The sequence below is a fragment of the Monodelphis domestica genome, chromosome X (genome assembly GCF_027887165.1).
Source record: "Monodelphis domestica isolate mMonDom1 chromosome X, mMonDom1.pri, whole genome shotgun sequence".
Lineage (NCBI taxonomy): Eukaryota > Metazoa > Chordata > Mammalia > Didelphimorphia > Didelphidae > Monodelphis > Monodelphis domestica.
In genome coordinates, this window is record NC_077235.1 from 76,328,480 (window position 1) to 76,352,970 (window position 24,491).

Consider the following 24,491-nt stretch of genomic DNA (forward strand, 5'->3'; position numbering starts at 1 on the left):
TTCTCTGGTGGAAGAGACACCAGTGCTCATGGAACCTGTTGGGTTGGCTTGGGGTCAGCCTTCGTCTTTGCAGGGAGCCCACAGAGTCTTGCTATACCTCTGCTTCATAGGGATGCTGTGGACCTGTGGAGAGCAATGGGATCCAACCCTCAGGTCTGCCCTAAGGTGTTGCACTTTCTGCTGAAGAAGCTGGAGAACAGACCATCCTTAACAGAACTGTCGAAATTGGAAGGAACTTACTCAGAGTCACTGGCAGTGAGTTGTCATCCTTCCCTTCCATTTGTCTTCCAGGGGTTAATGCTTGGGAGAAGAAGCAGATGATGTAGAAGAAGAATACTCCTCATACTTCTTTATGCCATTGACACCTCACAATAACCCTGTGATGAGAGCATATGTATTTTTATCCCCACTTTATAGATGAGGAAACTGAGCCTTAGTGCTTAAATGACCTGTGTGGCCATGGGCAAGTCATTTTCTCTCTCTAAATCTCATCTCTAAAATAAACTCCTGCTCTCCAAATTCCCAACTTAGTCTTTGCTCTCTCTACTGATTTCCTTTCCTAGAACCTTTTCTGTTTTATGAATTGATAAACATGGACAGATGTGAGCATTTCCTTGTCCAAAGAAGAAAAGAGAAAGAAGTCATGTGATACTGTGAATCTCTATTACATTCCGCTTCTTTGCTAAAGTATATATTAGATTTAACTCAGTAGTTTCAACATTGCTGCTTATTTGCCTCCTGATTTTCTACTCTTCTGTGTGTATTTTACCATAGACACTCTTTTCTTTGTTCTTTTCTTCTTTTGTTATGCTCCATCTCCCCATAACTGTCTCCTTCACCAGGTAGGGGGAAAGTCCTTCCTTACAGCAGGTAAGTATAGTCAAACAAAATTAATCCACACATGGGATTGTTTCTAATAATGCATCGAATTCTTTATCTCGAGTCCATCCTCTCTCTTTTAAGAGGCAAGTAACATTTTCCATCATCATTGGTTGTCCTCTGGAATCACAATTGGTCATTGCCTCGATCATGGATTTTCTCTTTCACGATTGTTTTCCTTTAAAATGTGGTAGTTAGTAGATAAATCGTTCTCTGAGTTGTACTCACTTCACAGTGCATCAGTTCATACAAACCTTCCAAAGTTTCTCTGAATGCATCCCTTTATCTGCTTCTTATAGTACAATAATGTTTCATTATATTCGCAGGCCAGAATTTGTTTGGCCATTCCCCAATTGATGAGCACCCAATTTGTATCTAGTTATTTGCTACAACAAAATATGCTGCTACAAATATTTTTGTATGCATGATATCATTTGCCTCTTTCTTTGAACTCATTGAGTATAAGCCTAGCAGTGCTGTGTCAGTGACTTTTGGGGCATGAAATCAAATTGCTTTCCAGGATGACTGAGCCAAATCACAGCTTTATAAATAGTACATTTGTATACTTGTCTTCCCATAGTCCCTCTAACAACTGGCATTATCCTTTTCTGGCATCTTGGCCAATCTGATAGGCATGGGGTAGGATGCTGGAATTGTTTTAATATATATTTTCCCTATTAAGAGGGAGTTAATGCATTGGTTTCATATATTTATTGGTAGCTTGCCTTTCTCTCTTTTTTTGAGAACTTGTTCCTCTTCTCTGACCATTTATCTATTGAGGAATGGCTTTTGTTCTTCTACATGTATATAATTCCTCATATATATCTTTGATATCCCATACTTATCATAGAAAACTTGCTGCAAATATCTATTCCCAACTGGTTTCCCTTTTAACTGCATTGACTGTATCTGTGCAAAACTTCCTGCTTTTATGTAATCAAAATTGCCCATTTTGTCTCCTAAGATCCTCTCTATTTGTTTAGTGAAGAACTCTTCTTCCCTTCTCCATAGATGTCAAAGGCATTTCCTTCTGTGATATTTTCATTTATTATTTGACCTTTACTCTGTAGACCATGTATCCCTTTTGAGTTGACTGTGGTATGTGGTATGAAATGTTGCTCTAAATCGAATTTCTGCCAGATTGCCTTCTAGGCTCCCCCCACAGTTGTTATGGAATGGTGAGCCCTTCACTTAGTAGTCAAAGTCTTTAGGCTCTTTAAACACTACCTGTGATATGACCCCATTAAACATCCCTCTTCTCTGTCTTTCTCCAGGCCATGAACACATTATATGAGATCATCTTTGCTCCCGAGTACAAAAATGCTCTGAAGAAAGTCTTTCCTCAGCTCTTCTTCGCCATGGTCACCCAGATCCATTATATGTTTGAGTTTAATAAGCAGGATGAAGACCACTATGCCTATTTTAAAGGAGATTTTACCAGTGTTCACACCACAAAGCTCAGCCCCCAAAGGTAAGTGGGACCAGCAAAACCACTGGGCTGATGTCTGCTGTCTGGCAGGTTGGAAAGAGGGGCCTCGGCCACTTTCCATTCGGGCTATTCCCTCTCTGCCTGGGGAAGACCCCAGGCTTCACAGAGACCAAAGCCACCAGGGACCTTAAAGACAGATCACCTTGCCCATCTTTGTCACCCTGGAGCAGGGGTCTCCAAACTACGGCGTGGGGGCCACATGTGGCTCCCTGAGGTCATGCATCCAGCCCCCCCCCCACTTCTGGAAGGGGCACCTCTTTCATTGGTGGTCAGTGAGAGGAGCACCATATGTGGTGGCACCGCAAAGCGCAGTTTTGCTCACATGCAGTACTACTTCCGGTGACATAATCCTTTGCATGGTGCCTTAGAACAAGGCACCGCACAAAGGATTATGTGGCTGCACAATGGAAGACGTCAGCATGGTGAGCGGCGATCTGGGGGAGGGGATTCCGCACTGTGTACTGCTGCCCGGTTAGGGTTAGGGTTAGGTTTTTATACTCTGGCCCTCCAATGGTCTGAGGGACAGTGAACTGGCCCCCTGTGTCAAAAGTTTGCGAACCCCTGCAGAAACTGGGGTTTGGGAAGGGAAAATGACCTTCCTTGGTCACACGGCCATTACTTGTCGAGCCTAGGACTGGAAACCATCTTGGAGGATCTGAGGATTTTAGCTAGAAGAGATAGATTGTAGAGTCCTATCCTTCATTTCACAGATAAGAAAAAGGAGTCTCACCAAGAGAGAGCCTCTATTTGCCTCCTTGGGCTCCCTGGTGCCGTGGGAATGCCAGCATGGTGCTATGGAAAGCATCTTGGTCTAGCAGTGGGGAGGCCATGATTCTAGTCCTGGTTCTGACACTAATTAGCTAAGTGACCTTGGGCAAGTCCCTTACCTTGTCTGGGTGACTAGACAGAAAAGTGCTAGAGTATATAAAGAGCACTGGATTTAGAGTCAGAAGAAACCTAACTGTATTCTGCTACTTAGTAATACTAATAGCTGCTATTTTATTGCTATTAATAACAAAGGTGTTTTAATGTGATGAAGACTAATAGTAATAGTAGCTAGTACCTTAAAGTTTACAAAGCACTATACAGAGGGCAGCTGGGTAGCTCAGTGGAGTGAGAGCCAGGCCTAGAGACGGGAGGTCCTGGGTTCAAATGTGGCATCAGACAGTTCCTAGATATGTGACCTTGGGCAAGTCACTTGACCCCCATTGCCTAGCCCTTATTGCTCTTCTGCCTGGGAACCAATACAGAGTATTGATTCTAAGATGGAAGGTAAAGGGTTAAAAAAAACAAAGCACTATACAAACATGATTTCATTTGATTCTCACAACAATCCTGAAGGGTAGGTGCTATTGTTATCTCCATTTTACAGATGAGAAAACTGAGGCACAGAGCAGTTAAGTGACTTTCCCAGGGTCACATAGCTGGGAAGTATCTGAGTCTAGATTTGAACTCAGGTCTTCCTGACTTTGTGCCCAGAGCTCTAACTAACTAAGCTACCTAGCTGCAAATGCCTCAAAGAAGGCCCATCGTTTCAGAGGTCAGTTTTGGGGTGACTTTTATAGCACTCTTTCTTCTTGGTGCCTTTGGGCTGATTTGCATATCTGTGAAATGACAGGGGTTCTACTTCACCTTATTTCTGGGGTCCCTGGGCCTGGTAGCCACAGTCTGGAACTGCAGGACTTTAGAAGAGCTCCTGGTCCTGCTTTCCAGCCTCCAAACAGTTACCAGCTATAATACTGAGCGTTACTTCTACTATGTTTAAGGATCCTTAGGACAGCCTTGTGAGGGCAGGACTATAAGTGTTGTCCCTCTTTTATAGAGGGGGGATACTGAGGCTCAAAGACAGCCATGAGGCCTGGTTCCCCCAGTTTCAAGTGGAACCGTTGTTCCCTGAGATGCTCAGAGTCCCTCCCAGCTCCACCCATCTCTGTGCCCAGAGGGATCCTGGGGCTGACTGGGGTACCCCTGCTCTGCCACAGCACATCAGTGGAGGCTGTGAAAAGCCTTTTTTCCAAGAATGGCTTCTGGCAGGAGTTTGCTTACTTGGAGCTCCAAGATGCATGGATCCAGCTGGCGACGCCCATCTCCTTCTGCCAGGGCGTCAGCATGCTCTCCAGGTACCAGGGATACCGTCGGGCTCTTTCCTTACCAGTGTGCTGAAGGGTAGGGGAGTCTGGCCCAGAAAGGGCCCGTACTGAGGGCTCGGCCACAGAGGGGCATTTGCCCAAAGTTCAGACCCAAGGATCATATTGGGAGTGGGGAGAGCTCAGCATAGTGTGGCCTGGATCCTGCCCATTTGACTACGTGTGCTCTCAGAGGGAGCAGATTCAGTGAGTTGGCGACCACGCGCAGGGACTTGGACAGAGCTGCTCCCTTCCCCCTCTCCATGTGCCCAGGGCTTGTTACTCCAGTCCCATGTTGGCCTCTGGCTGGGAGACAGGTGTAAACAGTCCTGCCCTGGGGTGGGCGGGCGGGCTTCCTTGTCTCAGGGCCATGGTAGATTATGACTGCCCCTACATCCCTGGGATCATGTGTCACTCCATGAAAATGTCTCGGAACGAGGAGGAGAGACAGAGAATTGTGGCCATGATCTTCTTCACAGAGGTAAGAACCCCCCCCCCCAAACTCCCTCCACCCCTGTTCCCAGCTGTCATTGCGCAGCTCAACAAGCTGCCTCAGGAAGGAGTGACCTCGAGGGCAGCTGGGTAGCTCAGTGGATGGAGAGCCAGCCTGGGCCACCAGAGGGCCTGGGTTCAAATGTGACCTTAGCCACTTCCCAATTGCGTGATCCTGGGCAAGTGACTTACTCCTGTTGCCTAGCCCTTCCCACTCTTCTGCTTTGGAACCAATCCTTAGCATGGACTCCCTGACAGAAGGTAAGGGTTTAAAAAGAAAAGAGAGGGAGTTGTGAGTTCTCCTTCACTTGTGGGGATGGATGGTGGAGAGTGCAGGCCAGGCAAGAAGACATGCTCCCTCCCTTTTCCACTGGGGAGCATCTGTCCAAGGCCAACTGGGCTCACTTTGCCAGTTCTTGCGGAGTCCTCTGGGGTCCAGGATGGTCACCCACAGGGAGGTCTTGAACCGGCTCCGGAAAGGCATCAAGGACCCCTGCGTCATGGTCCGGGTGATCAGCTTCCATGGTTTCAGCAATGTGGCCTACAGCCTTGAGAAGGTAACGCTGCTCCCTGCACCCCTGACCACTCCACTGTGCTGGCCACTGGCCCCTCTGGGCCCCTCCTCAGGACTCCCTTTGCCTCTTGTTCCTCTAGGGCAGCCTACTCCAGGGCCAGCTCCTGGCCTTCCTCAATGCCCTCTATGACCCCAAGGAGAAGGTGGTCCTGGCTAGCCTGTACTCATTGACCAACGTGCTCTACCAGATAGACAAAAGAGATCTCATCCCCCTCTGCGTGGATGTGGCCCTCAGCCTGAGACCATTCTTCGATGATGTGAGATTTGTGTGCATGCGTGTGTGCCGTACGGTTGAATGGACGCCAGCAATGGTGCTGGAACACAAGGGAAGGGGGCTGCTGTGGGGCCCCAGCCTCAGAGACAGTGGCAAGGAAGGCACCGTCACCCATGGGCCTTGGCCTCAGGTCCTTTGGGCTCTATCGGAGCAGGCAGACATAGAAGAAGCCTGCGGAAAGGGTCCTGGGAAGAGCATCTAGGACCCTTGGTTTAGAGCTTGAAAGCAACTGAGTCCAATCCCTCATTTCATAGATGAGGAAATGAGCCACAGAATGGCTGCCTCACTTGTCCAGGGTCATGCAACTAATGAGTCTCTGAGGCAAGATCTGAACCCAGGTCCTCTTGATTCCAAATCACTGCCTCTCAGTCGTCTGACTCCCAGCTTTTGGTCACATAATCTTGGGCAAGTAGCTGGGGAGCCCAATTTCTCTCCTTGGCTCTTGAGTGGAGGGGTTGGAGCTGGTGAGCTCAAAGAACCCATCTGTCATTAGATCCCCCCACCCAAGGACAACTCCGAAGTGAGCCTCTGTGTGTGCTTCCGGGGGACTCTTGGGCTTGTGGTAGGGTGGCTAAATGGTCGGGGACAATACTGGTGGAAATATGTGCACGGGTATGGTGGTGTGCTGGGGATACAGCGGGATACAGCTGGCTGGGCTCATGCATCTCCAGCTGATGCTTCTGGGTATGTCTCTGTGGCGGTGGCGTCGGGGGATGAGCACAAGCACAGGGAAGGGACGATTTCATTCTGTCTTGGAATAGCCAATGGTCAGCCCACTGGGCCTGGCCCCGAGGTGCCACTGGTGCAGGCAAGGGACTCCCCCTGCTATGGAGGTCAGAGGTCAGCGACACGGCATCTTATACAGGGATTGGGGGTACCAGAGGTGATGGCTTGCCCCGAAGGTCTCATAGCAAGTATGTGTCAATGATGAGCCTTGAAACCAGGGCCCGAAGGCGGCTCTCTGACCACTCTGCCATAGGTGTGTTAGTCAGGGTGTGTTAGTGGACATAGGGCCATCCAGCTTAATCTAAGGAGCATTCGTTATGGACCTACCATGTGCCACATGCTAGGACTACAAAGACAAGATGAAAAATGCTGCCCTTTCAGAGAAGTTACCTTCTACTGGGTAGATTCAACAAGTGTGAGGATGTAATGGGATGGCCAGTGTCCACATGTGTTTATACGTGCACGTGGAGGAGTAATGAGCATGTCTATTAAAAGCTGGCCATGGGGGCAGCTGGGTGCCTCAGTGGATATCGCGCCTGGCCAAGAGATGGGAAGTCCTGGTTCAAATGTGACCTCAGACCCTGACTTTACCCCCATTGCCTAGCCATTATTGCTCTCTTGCCTTAGAACTGATACTTGGTATCGATTCTAAGATGGAAGATGAAGGCTTAAAAAAAAGGTGACCTTGGGCAGCTAGGTGGCACAGTGGATAGAGTGCCAGGATTAGAGTCAGGAGGTCCTGAGTTCTAATTTGACCTCAGACACTTCCTAGCTATGTGACCCTGGGTAAGTCACTTCACCCCCATTGGCCAACCCTTACTGCTCTTCTATCTTAGAAACGATACACGGTACTCCTTCAAAGATGGAAGGTGAGCAGTTAAAACAAAAAGAATCAGCATCTGTATGTCCATGGGGAGCTGAGGGCTTGTCAATGCGTGGTATGCTTGTGAGTGTCCAAGATAGGGGTGCAAGCATGTCGCTGTTGCTCAGTCACTGCAGGTGTTTGGGGAAAAGATCTTGGGGTCTTGGCTATTTCCTTCTGCAGCTCATTTTACAGGTGAGGAAACTGAGGTAGACAAGGTGGTGTGGCTGAAGCTGGGTTGGAACCTAGGAAAAAGTCTCCTTAACTCCAGGGCTGGTTCTCTGTCCCCTGCAGCACCACCTAGAGGCCACCAGTTGGAATTGCATTTCTGGCTGCTACTCCAGTTGGGCACATATGCGGGAGGCCCCCGGGCTGGGAGACTCCTTTCTAGGTGAATCCTGCCCAGCTTTGCCCACAGCGGCTCATTTTCGTCTTTGGAGGCTATTTTCCCCCAAAGGCCTCCTAAGAGGCGCATGACGTCACAGAATGAGGCATCCAAGGCCTATGGCTAGGCAAAAGTAGGGCCAACTGGCAATGGCCGGGGTGCTCTAGTGCTTCAGCCTCCTTTGGGGCCTCGTCCCCGGTTTGGGGCCCATTGGTTATGCTGAGCCTGGTCTAGCCGCCTGCCCAGATGGTTTGCCCAAGGCGTGGCCGCTGTGCGGGAGACTTGGCAGCCCGGGAGAATGCGCAGCCCGGCCAGGGCTAGTTCCATGTGAAAACAAAATTGGGACCCTGAGATAGAGGCGGACCGGAGGGCACTTGGAGCCCCGACTGGCCATTTCTGCCCGCCGTGGCCGCCAGCTCTATTCTTTGGACCGCTCTTAGGAAAGTGCTAGCTAGCGTTATGGAAAGGGCCTTTCCCTTCCGCACGTAGAAGCGGGCCGAGAGCCTGAGGCAAGCTGAGCCGGAACTAGATCCTTGTCTCTTTGACCTGGGGGGGGGGGATTCCTAGGCTTTCATATGGAAATGTGGGCAACCAAGCCTGAAGGGACTGGGAGATCCCCCTGAGATGCCCCTGTTTGTCCGGGGATTGTACATTCCCGGTTAGAGAGGGCCAGAGAGGAGCCCCTCTGGAAGCCCCCCAGCGGTCCCGGCTCCAATGGTCCCCAACGACCCCGGCCTCACTTTCCAAATCAGGGCTCTTCCATCTAATCCCCCCTGAGACCCCAGAGCACAAACTGCCAGGCTGTGGATGGGGGTGTGGCTGTGCCTGTGAGCAGGCAAAGCCCTGCCACGCCCCTCCCTAAAGCAGGGCCTGGGGCTGTGCAGCCTCTAGGGATGCGGGGAGGGATCATAGTAGCCCCTGGTCACCAGAGGGCGCAAGGATCTCCAGCATCTGCCAGCAACCTTCCACTGCGCGTGCGCCGGCTGACCCTCTATTCCCACGAAGCCCTTGTCCTCCCGACATGGCGTGCCCACATAGGGAAAGGGATCAGACAGAGGCGGCCCGTTACCACCCCTAAGGCCGGAGCCTACCAAAGAAAGTCGTGGCTGGGGGCTCATCCGGTACTGCAGCCCACCCCTTCTGCCTCCCTAGGAAGATGAAAGGGCCATGATGTAGAGGGGGTAGGGAGGATCACTCCAGCATTTTACAGTTATGGAAACCGAGACCCCTTCAGGGAAAGGACTTGTCCCAATCCTAGGAACTCTTTGGGTCCAAAATACCCATTTTACAGCTGAGGAAACTGAGTCCGCATCAGGGAAAGGACTTGTCCGAATCCTAGAGAACCTGCAGGTCCAACATTCCCATTTACAGATGAGGAAACTGAGGCCCAGGTGGAAGAAAGGATTAGTCCCAATTCTAGGAACTGTTTGGGTCCACCACTCCCATTTTACAGTTGAGGAAATAAAGGACCGTTTAGGGAAAGGACTTGTCCTATTCCTAGAGACTGTACAGGTCAAACCTTCCCATTTTACAGGTGGGGAACCCGAGACCCCTTCAGGGAAAAGACTTGTCCCAATCCTAGGAACTCTTTGGGTCCAACCTTCCAAAATTACAACTGAGGAAACTGAGGGCAGGTGGAGGAAAGGATTACTCCCAATTCTAGGAACTGTTTGGGTCCAATCCTCCCATTTTACAACTGAGGAAATAAAGGACCCTTAGGGAAAGGACTTGTCCCAATCCTAGAGACACTACAGAACTAGTCTTCCCATATGACAGCTGAGGAAACTAAGGCCCTTCAGAGAAAGGACTTGTATAAATTCTAGGAACCCTTTGGATCCAACCTTCCCATTTTACAGCTGAAGAAACTGAGTCGATTTCAGGGAAATGATTTGTCCCAATTTAAGGGACCCTTCAGGTCCAACTTTGCCATTTTACAGTGAAGAAACAGGCTCTGGTTGGAGAAAGGACTTGTCCCAATCCTAGGAATTCTTTGGGTCCAAAATACCCATTTTACAGCTGAGGAAACTGAGCCCCCATCAGGGAAAGGACTTGTCCCAATCCTAAGATGTGTATCGTTATAACCTTCCAATATTACAACTGAGGAACCTGAGGCCCAGGTGGAGGAAAGGATTAGTCCCAACCTAGGAACTGTTTGGGTCCAATTCTCATATTTTATAGCTAAGGAAACTGAGCCCCCATCAGGGAAAAAAACTTGTCCCAATCCTGGGAACTCTGGGTCCAAAATACCCATTTTACAGGTGAGGAAACTGAGCCCACATCAGGGGAAAGACTGGTCCCAATTCTAGGAAGTGTTTGGGTCTAGTCCTACTTTGCAGCTGAGGAAATAAAGGACCCTTTAGGGAAAGTTCTTGTCCCAATCCTAGAAACCCTACAGGAAGTCTTCCCATATGACACCTGAGGAAACTGAAGCCCTTCAGGGAAAGGAATTGTATCAATTCTAGGAACAATTTGGGTCCAACATTCCCATTTTACAGCTGAGGAAACTGAGGCCCCATCAGGTAAAGGACTTGTCCTAATCTTAGGGAACTTTCAGGTCCAACTTTGACACTTTACAGTGAAAAAACTAAGGCTCGGGTGTGGGAAAGGACTTGTCCCAATCCTAGGAACTCTTTGGGTCCAAAATACCCATTTTACAGGTGAGGAACCTGAGGCCCCATCAGGGAAAAGACTTGTCCCAATCCTAGGAACTCTTTGGGTCCAAAATACCCATTTTAGATTTGAGGAAACTGAGCCCCCATCAGGGAAAGGACTTGTCCCAAACCTAGGATGTGTATGGTTCCAACCTTCCAATATTACAACTGAGGAAACTGAGGCCAAGATGGAGGAAAGGATTAGTCCCAATCCTAGGAACTGTTTGGGTCCAATTCTCATATTTTACAGCTAAGTAAACTGAGCCCCCATCAGGGAAAGGACTTGTACCACTCTTAGGAAGTGTTTGGGTCTAGTCCTCCCATTTTGCAGCTGAGGAAATAAAGGACCCTTTAGGTAAAGTTCTTGCCCCAATCCTAGAGACCCTACAGGAAGGATCTTCCCATATGACACCTGAGGAAACTGAGGCCCTTCAGGAAAAGAACTTGTATCAATTCTAGGAACCCTGTGGGTCCAACCTTCCAATATTACAACTGAAGAAACTGAGGCCCAGGGGGAGGAAAGGATTAGTTCCAATTCTAGGAATTGTTTGGGTCCAATCCACCCATTTTACACCTTAGGAAATAAAGGACCCTATAGGGAAAGGATTGTCCCAATCCTAGAGACACTATAGGATGAGTCTTCCCATATGACAGCTAAGGAAACTGAGGTCCTTCAGGGAAACGAATTGTATCAATTCTAGGAACCCTTTGGGTCCAAATTTCCCATTTTACAGCTGAGGAAACTGAGCCCTCATGAGGGAAAGGTGTTGTCCCAATCCTAGGAACTGTGTGGGTCCACCACTCCCATTTTACAGTTGAGGAAATTAAGGACCTTTCACGGAAAGGACTTGTCACAATCCTAGAGACCCTACAGGTCGAGCCTTCCCACATGACAGCTGAGGAAACTGATGACATTGAGTGAAAGGACTTGTATCAATTCTAGGAACCTTTTGGGTCCAACCTTCACATTTTACAGCTGACGAAACTGAGGCCCCTTCAGATAAAGGACTTATCCCAATCTTAGGGAACTTTCAGGTCCAACCTTGCCAATTTACAGTGAAGAAACTGAGGCTCGAGTGGGGGAAAGGACTTGTCCCAATCCTTGGAACTCTTTGGGTCCAAAATACCCATTTTACAGGTTAGGGAACTGAGCCCAAATCAGGGAAAAACTTATCCCAATCCTAGGAAGTATTTGAATCTAGTCTACCATTTTGCAGCTGAGGAAATAAAGGACCCTTTAGGGAAAGGATTGTCCCAATCCTAGACCCCCTACAGGATGAGTCTTCCCATATGACAGCTGAGGAAACTGAGGCCCTTCAGGGAAAGGACTTGTATCAATCCTAGGAACCCTTTAGGTCCACCTCTCCCATTTTACAGTTGAGGAAATAAGGGAACCTTCAAGGAAAGGACTTGTCTTAATTCTAGAGACCCTACAGATCCAACATTCCCATTATTCAGCTGGGGAACCTGAGGCTCCTTCAGGAAAACGACTTGCCCCAATAGTAGGAAGTGTTTGTGTCCAAACATCCAATATGACAACTGAGGAAACTGAGGCCAAGGTGTAGAAAAGGATTAGTCCCAAGCCTAGGAACTGCTTTGTTCCAATCCTCCCATTTTACAGCTGAGAAAATAAAGGACCCTTTAGGGAAAGTTCTTGTCCCAATCCTAGAGACCCTACAGGTTGAGCCTTCCCATATGACAGCTGAGTAAACTGAGGCCCTTGAGGGAAAGGACTTGTATCAATTCTGGAAACCCTTTGGGTCCCACCTTCCCATTTTACAGCTGAGGAAACTGAGACCCTTTCAGGGAAAGGACTTGTCCCAAATTAAGGGACCCTTCAGGTCCAACCTTTCGATTTGACAGTGAAGAAACTGAGGCTCTGGTTGGGGAAAGGACTTGTCCCTATCCTAGGAACTCTTTGGGTCCAAAATACCCATTTTACATTTGAGGCAACTGAACCCCCATCAGGGAAAGGACTTGTCCCAATCCTAAAATGTGTATGGTTCCAACATTCCAATATTGCAACTGAGGAAACTGAGGCCCAGGTGGAGGAAAGGATTAGTCCCAATCCTAGGAACTGTTTGGATCCAATTCTCATATTTTACAGCTATGGAAACTGAGCCCCCATCAGGGAAAGGACTTGTATCAATTCTAGGAACCCTTGTGTCAACCCCTCCCATTTTACAGTTGAGGAAATAAAGGACCCTTCAGGGAAAGGACTTGTCCCAATCCTAGGAACTCTTTGGGTCCAAAATACCCATTTAACAGCTGAGTAAACTGAGGCCCCATCAGGGAAAGGACTTGTCCCAATCCTAGAGAACCTACAGGTCCAACATTCCCATTTTGCAGCTGAGGAAACTGAGCCCACATCAGGGAAAGGACTTGGCCCAATACTGCTTGGGTACAAAATACCAATTTTACAGGTGAGGAAACTGAGCCCACATCAGGAATAAACTTTTCCAATCCTAGGAAGTGTTTCGATCTAGTCCTCCCATTTTGCAGCAGAGGAAATAAAGGACCCTTTAGGGAAAGTTCTTGTTCCAATCCTAGAGACCCTACAGGTCTAGACTTCCCATATGACAGCTGAGGAAACTGAGACCATTTCTGGGAAAGGACTTGTCCCAAATTAAGGGACCTTTCAGGTCCAACCTTGCCATGTTACAGGGAAGAAACTGAGTCCCCTTCAGGGAAAGGACTTGTCCCAATCCTAGGAACTCTGGGTCCAAAATACCCATATTATAGGTGAGGAAACTGAGACCCCATCAGGGAAATGACTTGTCCCAACTTTAGGAACTCTTTGGGTCCAATCCTCCCATTTTACAGTTGAGAAAATAAAGGACCCTTCAGGGAAAGGACTTGTCCCAATTCTAGGAACTCTTTGGGTCCAAAATACCCATTTTACATTTGAGGAAACTGAGCCCCCATCAGGGAAAGGACTTGTCCCAATCCTCGAATGTGTATGGTTCCAACCTTCCAAAATTACAACTGAGGAAACTGAGGCCCAGGTGGAGGAAAGGATTAGTCCCAAGCCTAGGAACTGTTTTGTTCCAATCCTCCCATTTTACAGCTGAGAAAATAAAGGAACCTTTAGGGAAAGGACTTGTCCCAATCCTAGAGACCCTATAGGTCGAGCCTTCCCATATGACAGCTGAGTAAACTGAGGCCCTTGAGGGAAAGGACTAGTTCCAATTCTAGGAACCCTTGGGGTCCAACCTTTCCATTGTACAGGTGAAGAAACTGAGGCCCCATCAGATAAAAGACTTGTCCCAAACTTAGGGACCCTTCAGGTCCAACCTTGCCATTTTACAGTGAAGAAACTGAGGCTCTGGTTGGGGAAAGGAATTGTCCGAATACTAGGAACTCTTTGGGTCCAAAATACCCATTTAACAGTTGAGTAAACTGAGCCCCTTCAGGGAAAGGACTTGTATCAATTTTAGGACCCCTTAGGGTCCACCCCTCCCTTTGACAGTTGACGAAATAAAGGAACCTTCAGGGAAAGAACTTGTCCCAATACAAGAGACCCTACAGGACGAGTCTTCCCCAGTGATACCTGAGGAAACTGAGGCCCTTCAGGGAAAGGACATGTATCAATTCTAGGAACCTTTTGGGTCCAACCTTCCCATTTTACAGCTGAGGAAACTGAGTCTCTTTCAGGGAAAGGACTTGTCCCAAATTAAGTGACCCTTCAGGTCCAACCTTACCTTTTTAAAGTGAGGAAACTGAGGCTCTGGTTGGGGAAAAGACTTGTCCCAATCCTTGGAACTCTTTGTGTCCCAAATACCCATTTTACAGCTGAGGAAACTGAGCCTACATCAGGGAAAGGACTTGTCCCAATACTAGGAACTCTTTGGGTCCACCCCTCCCATTTTACAAATGAGGAAATAAAGGACCCTTTAGGGAAAGGACTTGTCCCAATCCTAGAGACACTACAGGTCGAGCCTTCCCATATGACAGCTGAGTAAACTGAGGCCCTTGAGGGAAAGGACTAGTTCCAATTCGAGGAACCCTTGGGGTCCAAACTTCCCATTGTACAGGTGAAGAAACTGAGGCCCCATCAGATAAAAGACTTGTCCCAAACTTAGGGACCCTTCAGGTCCAACCTTGCCATTTTAGAGTGAAGAAACTGAGGCTCTGGTTGGGGAAAGGAATTGTCCCAATCCTAGGAACTCTTTGGGTCCAAAATACCCATTTAACAGCTGAGTAAACTGAGCCCCTTCAGGGAAAGGACTTGTATCAATTTTAGGACCCCTTTGGGTCCACCCCTCCCTTTTGACAGTTGAGGAAATAATGGACCCTTCAGGGAAAGGACTTGTCCTATTCCTAGAGACTGTACAGGTCAAACCTTCCCATTTTACAGCTGGGGAACCCGAAGCACCTTCAGAGAATGAACTTGTCCCAATACTAGAGACCCTACAGGAAGAGTCTTCCCCAGTGACAGCTGAGGAAACTGAGGCCCTTCAGGGAAAGGACTTGTATCAATTCTAGGAACCCTTTGGGTCCAACCTTCCCATTTTACAGGTGAAGAAACTGAGGCCCCATCAGATAAAAGACTTGTCCCAAACTTAGGGACCCTTCAGGTCCAACCTTGCCATTTTACAGTGAAGAAACTGAGGCTCTGGTTGGGGAAAGGAATTGTCCCAATCCTAGGAACTCTTTGGGTCCAAAATACCCATTTAACAGCTGAGTAAACTGAGCCCCTTCAGGGAAAGGACTTGTATCAATTTTAGGACCTCTTTGGGTCCACCCCTCCCTTTTGACAGTTGAGGAAATAAAGGACCCTTCAGGGAAAGGACTTGTACTATTCCTAGAGACTGTACACATCAAACCTTCCCATTTTACGGCTGGGGAAACTGAGTCTCTTTCAGGGAAAGGACTTGTCCCAAATTAAGGGACCCTTCCGGTCCAACCTTGCCTTTTTAATGTGAAGAAACTGAGGCTCTGGTTGGGGAAAGGACTTGTCCCAATCCTTGGAACTCTTTGTCTCCAAAATACTCATTTTACAGCTGAGGAAACTGAGCCTACATCAGAGAAAGGACTTGTCCCATTCCTAGGAACTCTTTGTGTCCAAAATACCCTTTTCACAGCTGAGGAAATAGAGCCCCTATCAGGGAAAGGACTTGTCCGAATACTAGAGAACCTACAGGTCCAACATTCCCATTTTACAGCTGAGTAAAGTGAGCCCACATCAGGGAAAGGACTTGTCCCATACTAGGAACTCTTTGGGTCCACCCCTCCCATTTTACAATTGAGGAAATAAAGGACGCTTCAGGGAAAGGACTTGTTACAATCCTAGGAAGTGTTTGGGTCCAACTTTCCAATATTACAACAGAGGAAACTGAGGCACAGGTGGAGGAAAGGATTAGTCCCAATCCTAGGAACTGTTTGGGTCCAATTCTCATATTTTACAGCTAAGGAAACTGAGCCCCCATCATGGAAAGGAGTTGTATCAATTCCAGCAACCCTTTGGGTCCACCCCTCCCATTTTACAATTAAGGAAATGAAGGACCATTCAGGGAAAGGACTTGTCCCAATCTTCGGAACTCTTTGGGTCCAACCTTCCAATATTACAACTGAGGAAACTGTGGCCCAGGTGGAGGAAAGGATTAGTCCCAATTCTAGGAACTGTTTGGGTCCAAAATACCCATTTTACAGCTGAGTAAACTGAGCCCACATCAGGGAAAGGACTTGTCCCAATACTAGGAAGTCTTTAGGTCCACCCTTCCCATTTTAAAAATGAGGAAATAAAGGATCCTTTAGGGAAAGGACTTGTCCAAATCCTAGAGACCCTACAGGTCGAACCTTCCCATATGACAGCTGTGGAAACTGAGGCCCTTAAGGGAAACAATTGTATCAATTCTAGAAACCCTTTGGGTCCAACCTTCCCATTTTACAGCTGAGGAAACAGAGCATTTCAGGGAAAGGACTTGTCCCAATCCTAGGAACTCTGGGTCCAAAATACCCATATTATCGGTGAGTAAACTGAGACCCCATCAGGGAAATGACTTGTCCCAACATTAGGAACTCTTTGGGTCCAATCTTCCCATTTTACAGTTGAGGAAATAAAGGACCCTTCAGGGAAAGGACTTGTCCCAATCCTAGGAACTCTGGGTCCAAAATACCCATATTATCGGTGAGTAAACTGAGACCCCATCAGGGAAAGGACTTGTCCCAATCCTAGAGGAGCTACAGGTCCAACATTCCCATTTTACAGCTGAGGAAACTGAGCCCACATCAGGGAAAGGACTTGGCCCAATACTAGGAACTGCTTGGGTCCAAAATACCCATTTTACAGGTGAGGAAACTGAGCCCACATCAGGAATAAACTTTTCCAATCCTAGGAAGTGTTTCGATCTAGTCCTCCCATTTTGCAGCCGAGGAAATAAAGGACCCTTTAGGGAAAGTTCTTGTTCCAATCCTAGAGACCCTACAGGTCTAGACTTCCCATATGACAGCTGAGGAAACTGAGGGCCTTAGGGAAAGAATTGTATCAATTCTAGGAATCCTTTGGGTCCAACCTTCCCATTTTACAGCTGAGGAAACTGAGACCATTTCTGGGAAAGGACTTGTCCCAAATTAAGGGACCCTTAAGGTCCAACCTTGTCATGTTACAGGGAAGAAACTGAGTCCCCTTCAGGGAATGGACTTGTCCCAATCCTAGGAACTCTGGGTCCAAAATACCCATATTATAGGTGAGAAAACTGAGACCCCATCAGGGAAATGACTTGTCCCAACTTTAGGAACTCTTTGGGTCCAATCCTCCCATTTTACAGTTGAGAAAATAAAGGACCCTTCAGGGAAAGGACTTGTCCCAATTCTAGGAACTCTTTGGGCCCCAAAGTACCCATTTTACATTTGAGGAAACTGAGCCCCCATCAGGGAAAGGACTTGTCCCAATCCTTGAATGTGTATGGTTCCAACCTTCCAAAATTACAACTGAGGAAACTGAGGCCCAGGTGGAGGAAAGGATTAGTCCCAAGCCTAGGAACTGTTTTGTTCCAATCCTCCCATTTTACAGCTGAGAAAATAAAGGAACCTTTAGGGAAAGGACTTGTCCCAATCCTAGAGACCCTATAGGTCGAGCCTTCCCATATGACAGCTGAGTAAACTGAGGCCCTTGAGGGAAAGGACTAGTTCCAATTCTAGGAACCCTTGGGGTCCAACCTTTCCATTGTACAGGTGAAGAAACTGAGGCCCCATCAGAAAAAAGACTTGTCCCAAACTTAGGGACCCTTCAGGTCCAACCTTGCCATTTTACAGTGAAGAAACTGGGGCTCTGGTTGGGGAAAGGAATTGTCCCAATCCTAGGAACTCTTTGGGTCCAAAATACCCATTTAACAGTTCAGTAAACTGAGCCCCTTCAGGGAAAGGACTTGTATCAATTTTAGGACCCCTTTGGGTCCACCCCTCCCTTTGACAGTTGAGGAAATAAAGGACCCTTCAGGGAAAGAACTTATCCCAATACTAGAGACCCTACAGGACGAGTCTTCCCCAATGACACCTTAGGAAACTGAGGCCCTTCAGGGAAAGGACATGTATCAATTCTAGGAACCCTTTGGGTCCATCCTTCCCATTTTACAGCTGAGGAAACTGAATCTCTTTCAGGGAAAGGACTTGTCCCAAATTAAGTGACCCTTCAGGTCCAACCTTACCTTTTTAAAGTGAGGAAACTGAGGCTCTGGTTGGGGAAAAGACTTGTCCCAATCCTTGGAACTCTTTGTGTCCAAAATGCCCATTTTACAGCTGAGGAAACTGAGCGTACATCAGGGAAAGGATTTGTCCCAATCCTAGGAACTCTTTGTGACCAAAATACCCTTTTTACAGCTGAGGAAACTGAGCCCCTATCAGGGAAAGGACTTGTCCGAATACTAGAGAACCTAAAGGTCCAACATTCCCATTTTACAGCTGAGGAAACTGAGCCCACATCAGGGAAAGAACTTGGTCCAATACTAGGAACTCTTTGGGTCCAAAATACCAATTTTAAAGGTGAGGAAACTGAGCCCACATCAGGGATTAACTTGTCCGAATTCTAGGAGGTATTTGGGTCTAGTCCTACCATTTTGCTGCTGAGGAAATAAAGGACCCTTTAGGGAAAGTTCTTGTCCCAATCCAAGAGATCCTACAGGTCAAACCTTCCCATTTTACAGCTGGGGAACCCGAGGAACCTTCAGAGACAGGACTAATCCCAGTCCTAGAGACCCTAAAGGATGAGTCTTCCCATATGTCACCTGAGGAAACTGAGGCACTTCAGGGAAAGGAATTGTATTAATTCTAGGAACCCTTTGGTTCCAACCTTCCCATTTTACAGTGAAAAATACTGAGTCTCAGGTGGGGGAAAGGACTTGGCCCAATCCTAGGAACTCTTTGTGTCCAAAATACCCATTTTACAGCTGAGGAACCTGAGGCCCCATCAGGGAAAGGACTTGTCCCATTTCTAGGAAGTCTTTGGGTCCAAAATACCCATTTTACAACTGAGTAAACTGAGCCCACATCAGAGAAAGGACATGTCCCAATCCTAGAGACCCTACAGGTCGAGCCTTCCCATATGACAGCTGAGTAAACTGAGGCCCTTGAGGGAAAGGACTAGTTCCAATTCTAGGAACCCTTGGGGTCCAAACTTCCCATTGTACAGGTGAAGAAACTGAGGCCCCATCAGATAAAAGACTTGTCCCAAACTTAGGGACCCTTCAGGTCCAACCTTGCCATTTTACAGTGAAGAAACTGAGGCTCTGGTTGGGGAAAGGAATTGTCCCAATCTTAGGAACTCTTTGGGTCCAAAATACCCATTTAACAGCTGAGTAAACTGAGCCCCTTCAGGGAAAGGACTTGTATCAATTTTAGGACCCCTTTGGGTCCACCCCTCCCTTTTGACAGTTGAGGAAATAAAGGACCCTTCAGGGAAAGGACTTGTCCTATTCCTAGAGACTGTACAGGTCAAACCTTCCCATTTTACAGCTGGGGAACCCGAGGCACCTTCAGAGAATGAACTTGTCCCAATACTAGAGACCCTACAGGACGAGTCTTCCCCAGTGACAGCTGAGGAAACTGAGGCCCTTCAGGGAAAGGACTTGTATCAATTCTAGGAACCCTTTGGGTCCAACCTTCCCATTGTACAGGTGAAGAAACTGAGGCCCCATCAGATAAAAGACTTGTCCCAAACTTAGGGACCCTTCAGGTCCAACCTTGCCATTTTACAGTGAAGAAACTGAGGCTCTGGTTGGGGAAAGGAATTGTCCCAATTCTAGGAACTCTTTGGGTCCAAAATACCCATTTAACAGTTGAGTAAACTGAGCCCCTACAGGGAAAGGACTTGTATCAATTTTAGGACCTCTTTGGGTCCACCCCTCCCTTTTGACAGTTGAGGAAATAAAGGACCCTTCAGGGAAAGGACTTGTCCTATTCCTAGAGACTGTACACATCAAACCTTCCCATTTTACGGCTGGGGAAACTGAGTCTCTTTCAGGGAAAGGACTTGTCCCAAATTAAGGGACCCTTCAGGTCCAACCTTGCCTTTTTAAGGTGAAGAAACTGAGGCTCTGGTTGGGGAAAAGACTTGTCCCAATCCTAGGAACTCTTTGTGTCCAAAATACTCATTTTACAGCTGAGGAAACTGAGCCTACATCAGAGAAAGGACTTGTCCCATTCCTAGGAACTCTTTGTGTCCAAAATACCCTTTTTACAGCTGAGGAAATAGAGCTCCTATCAGGGAAAGGACTTGTCCGAATACTAGAGAACCTACAGGTCCAACATTCCCATTTTACAGCTGAGTAAAGTGAGCCCACATCAGGGAAAGGACTTGTCCCATACTAGGAACTCTTTGGGTCCACCCCTCCCATTTTACAATTGAGGAAATAAAGGATCCTTTAGGGAAATGACGTGTCCCAATCCTAGAGGCCCTACAGGTCGAACCTTCCCATATGACAGCTGTGGAAACTGAGGCCCTTAAGGGAAACAATTGTATCAATTCTAGAAACCCTTTGGGTCCAACCTTCCCATTTTACAGCTGAGGAAACAGAGCATTTCAGGGAAAGGACTTGTCCCAATCCTAGGAACTCTGGGTCCAAAATACCCATATTATCGGTGAGTAAACTGAGACCCCATCAGGGAAATGACTTGTCCCAACATTAGGAACTCTTTGGGTCCAATCTTCCCATTTTACATGTGAGGAAATAAAGGACCCTTCAGGGAAAGGACTTGTCCCAATCCTAGGAACTCTGGGTCCAAATTCCCATATTATCGGTGAGTAAACTGAGACCCCATCAGGGAAATGACTTGTCCCAACATTAGGAACTCTTTGGGTCCAATCTTCCCATTTTACAGTTGAGGAAATAAAGGACCCTTCAGGGAAAGAACTTGTCCCAATCCTAGGAACTCTTTGGGTCCAAAATACCCATTTAACAGCTGAGTAAACTGAGGCCTCATCAGGGAAAGGACTTGTCCCAATCCTAGAGGACCTACAGGTCCAACATTCCCATTTTACAGCTGTGGAAACTGAGCCCACATCAGGGAAAGGACTTGGCCCAATACTAGGAACTGCTTGGGTCTAAAATACCCATTTTACCGGTGAGGAAACTGAGCCCACATCAGGAATAAACTTTTCCAATCCTAGGAAGTGTTTCGATCTAGTCCTCCCATTTTGCAGCCAAGGAAATAAAGGACCCTTTAGGGAAAGTTCTTGTTCCAATCCTAGAGACTCTACAGGTCTAGACTTCCCATATGACAGCTGAGGAAACTGAGGGCCTTAGGGAAAGAATTGTATCAATTCTAGGAATCCTTTGGGTCCAACCTTCCCATTTTACAGCTGAGGAAACTGAGACCATTTCTGGGAAAGGACTTGTCCCAAATTAAGGGACCCTTCAGGTCCAACCTTGTCATGTTACAGGGAAGAAACTGAGTCCCCTTCAGGGAATGGACTTGTCCCAATCCTAGGAACTCTGGGTCCAAAATACCCATATTATAGGTGAGGAAACTGAGACCCCATCAGGGAAATGACTTGTCCCAACTTTAGGAACTCTTTGGGTCCAATCCTCCCATTTTACAGTTGAGAAAATAAAGGACCCTTCAGGGAAAGGACTTGTCCCAATTCTAGGAACTCTTTGGGCCCAAAAGTACCCATTTTACATTTGAGGAAACTGAGCCCCCATCAGGGAAAGGACTTGTCCCAATCCTCGAATGTGTATGGTTCCAACCTTCCAAAATTACAACTGAGGAAACTGAGGCCCAGGTGGAGGAAAGGATTAGTCCCAAGCCTAGGAACCGTTTTGTTCCAATCCTCCCATTTTAAAGCTGAGAAAATAAAGGACCCTTTAGGGAAAGGACTTGTCCCAATCCTAGAGACCCTATAGGTCGAGCCTTCCCATATGACAGCTGAGTAAACTGAGGCCCTTGAGGGAAAGGACTAGTTCCAATTCTAGGAACCCTTGGGGTCCAAACTTCCCATTGTACAGGTGAAGAAACTGAGGCCCCATCAGATAAAAGACTTGTCCCAAACTTAGGGAACCTTCAGGTCCAACCTTGCCATTTCACAGTGAAGAAACTGAGGCTCTGGTTGGGGAAAGGAATTGTCCGAATCCTAGGAACTCTTTGGGTCCAAAATACCCATTTAACAGCTGAGTAAACTGAGCCCCTTCAGGGAAAGGACTTGTATCAATTTTAGGACCCCTTTGGGTCCACCCCTCCCTTTTGACAGTTGAGGAAATAAAGGACCCTTCAGGGAAAGGACTTGTCCTATTCCTAGAGACTGTACACGTCAAAACTTCCCATTTTACGGCTGGGGAAACTGAGTCTCTTTCAGGGAAAGGACTTGTCCCAAATTAAGGGACCCTTCAGGTCCAACCTTGCCTTTTTAAAGTGAAGAAACTGAGGCTCTGGTTGGGGAAAAGACTTGTCCCAATCCTAGGAAGTCTTTGTGTCCAAAATACTCATTTTACAGCTGAGGAAACTGAGCCTACATCAGAGAAAGGACTTGTCCCATTCCTAGGAACTCTTTGTGTCCAAAATAACCTTTTTACAGCTGAGGAAATAGAGCCCCTATCAGGGAAAGGACTTGTCCGAATACTAGAGAACCTACAGGTCCAACATTCCCATTTTACAGCTGAGTAAAGTGAGCCCACATCAGGGAAAGGACTTGTCCCATACTAGGAACTCTTTGGGTCCACCCCTCCCATTTTACAAATGAGGAAATAAAGGATCCTTTAGGGAAAGGACGTGTCCCAATCCTAGAGACCCTACAGGTCGAACCTTCTCATATGACAGCTGTGGAAACTGAGGCCCTTAAGGGAAACAATTGTATCAATTCTAGAAACCCTTTGGGTCCAACCTTCCCATTTTACAGCTGAGGAAACAGAGCATTTCAGGGAAAGGACTTGTCCCAATCCTAGGAACTCTGGGTCCAAAATACCCATATTATCGGTGAGTAAACTGAGACCCCATCAGGGAAATGACTTGTCCCAACATTAGGAACTCTTTGGGTCCAATCTTCCCATTTTACAGTTGAGGAAATAAAGGACCCTTCAGGGAAAGAACTTGTCCCAATCCTAGGAACTCTTTGGGTCCAAAATACCCATTTAACAGCTGAGTAAACTGAGGCCCCATCAGGGAAAGGACTTGTCCCAATCCTAGAGGACCTACAGGTCCAACATTCCCATTTTACAGCTAAGGAAACTGAGGCCACATCAGGGAAAGGACTTGGCCCAATACTAGGAACTGCTTCGGTCCAAAATACCCATTTTACAGGTGAGGAAACTGAGCCCACATCAGGAATAAACTTTTCCAATCCTAGGAAGTGTTTCGATCTAGTCCTCCCATTTTGCAGCCGAGGAAATAAAGGACCCTTTAGGGAAAGTTCTTGTTCCAATCCTAGAGACTCTACAGGTCTAGACTTCCCATATGACAGCTGAGGAAACTGAGGGCCTTAGGGAAAGAATTGTATCAATTCTAGGAATCCTTTGGGTCCAACCTTCCCATTTTACAGCTGAGGAAACTGAGACCATTTCTGGGAAAGGACTTGTCCCAAATTAAGGGACCCTTCAGGTCCAACCTTGTCATGTTACAGGGAAGAAACTGAGTCCCCTTCAGGGAAAGGACTTGTCCCAATCCTAGGAACTCTGGGTCCAAAATACCCATATTATAGGTGAGGAAACTGAGACCCCATCAGGGAAATGACTTGTCCCAACTTTAGAAATTCTTTGGGTCCAATCCTCCCATTTTACAGTTGAGAAAATAAAGGACCCTTCAGGGAAAGGACTTGTCCCAATTCTAGGAATTCTTTGGGTCCAAAATACCCATTTTACATTTGAGGAACCTGAGCCCCCATCAGGGAAAGGACTTGTCCCAATCCTCGAATGTGTATGGTTCCATCCTTCCAAAATTACAACTGAGGAAACTGAGGCCCAGGTGGAGGAAAGGATTAGTCCCAAGCCTAGGAACCGTTTTGTTCCAATACTCCCATTTTACAGCTGAGAAAATAAAGGAACCTTTAGGGAAAGGACTTGTCCCAATCCTAGAGACCCTATAGGCTGAGCCTTCCCATATGACAGCTGAGTAAACTGAGGCCCTTGAGGGAAAGGACTAGTTCCAATTCTAGGATCCCTTGGGGTACATCCTTCCCATTGTATAGGTGAAGAAACTGAGGCCCCATCAGATAAAAGACTTGTCCCAAACTTAGGGAACCTTCAGGTCCAACCTTGCCATTTCACAGTGAAGAAACTGAGGCTCTGGTTGGGGAAAGGAATTGTCCCAATCCTAGGAACTCTTTGGGTCCAAAATACCCATTTAACAGCTGAGTAAACTGAGCCCCTTCAGGGAAAGGACTTGTATCAATTTTAGGACCCATTTGGGTACACCCCTCCCTTTTGACAGTTGAAGAAATAAAGGACCCTTCAGGGAAAGGACTTGTCCTATTCCTAGAGACTGTACACGTCAAACCTTCCCATTTTACAGCTGGGGAACCCGAGGCACCTTCAGAGAAAGAACTTGTCCCAATACTAGAGACCCTACAGGACATGTCTTCCCCAGTGACACCTGAGGAATCTGAG

The 24,491-nt window shown here is 47.4% G+C and overlaps 1 protein-coding gene across 2 annotated transcripts in view; it reads left to right on the top strand.

The window, feature by feature from the left end:
* The window catches only part of LOC103099712 (maestro heat-like repeat family member 5), a 182,058-nt gene that overhangs the window by 117,405 nt on the left and 40,162 nt on the right, over window positions 1-24,491 (top strand). For both annotated transcript variants that reach the window (XM_007507037.2, XM_056809800.1), the window contains 6 exons: window positions 111-255; window positions 2,154-2,350; window positions 4,351-4,488; window positions 4,861-4,975; window positions 5,400-5,543; window positions 5,641-5,817. In XM_007507037.2, the coding sequence (XP_007507099.2) occupies window positions 111-255; window positions 2,154-2,350; window positions 4,351-4,488; window positions 4,861-4,975; window positions 5,400-5,543; window positions 5,641-5,817 (916 nt within the window). The remainder of the gene's footprint in view (window positions 1-110; window positions 256-2,153; window positions 2,351-4,350; window positions 4,489-4,860; window positions 4,976-5,399; window positions 5,544-5,640; window positions 5,818-24,491) is intronic.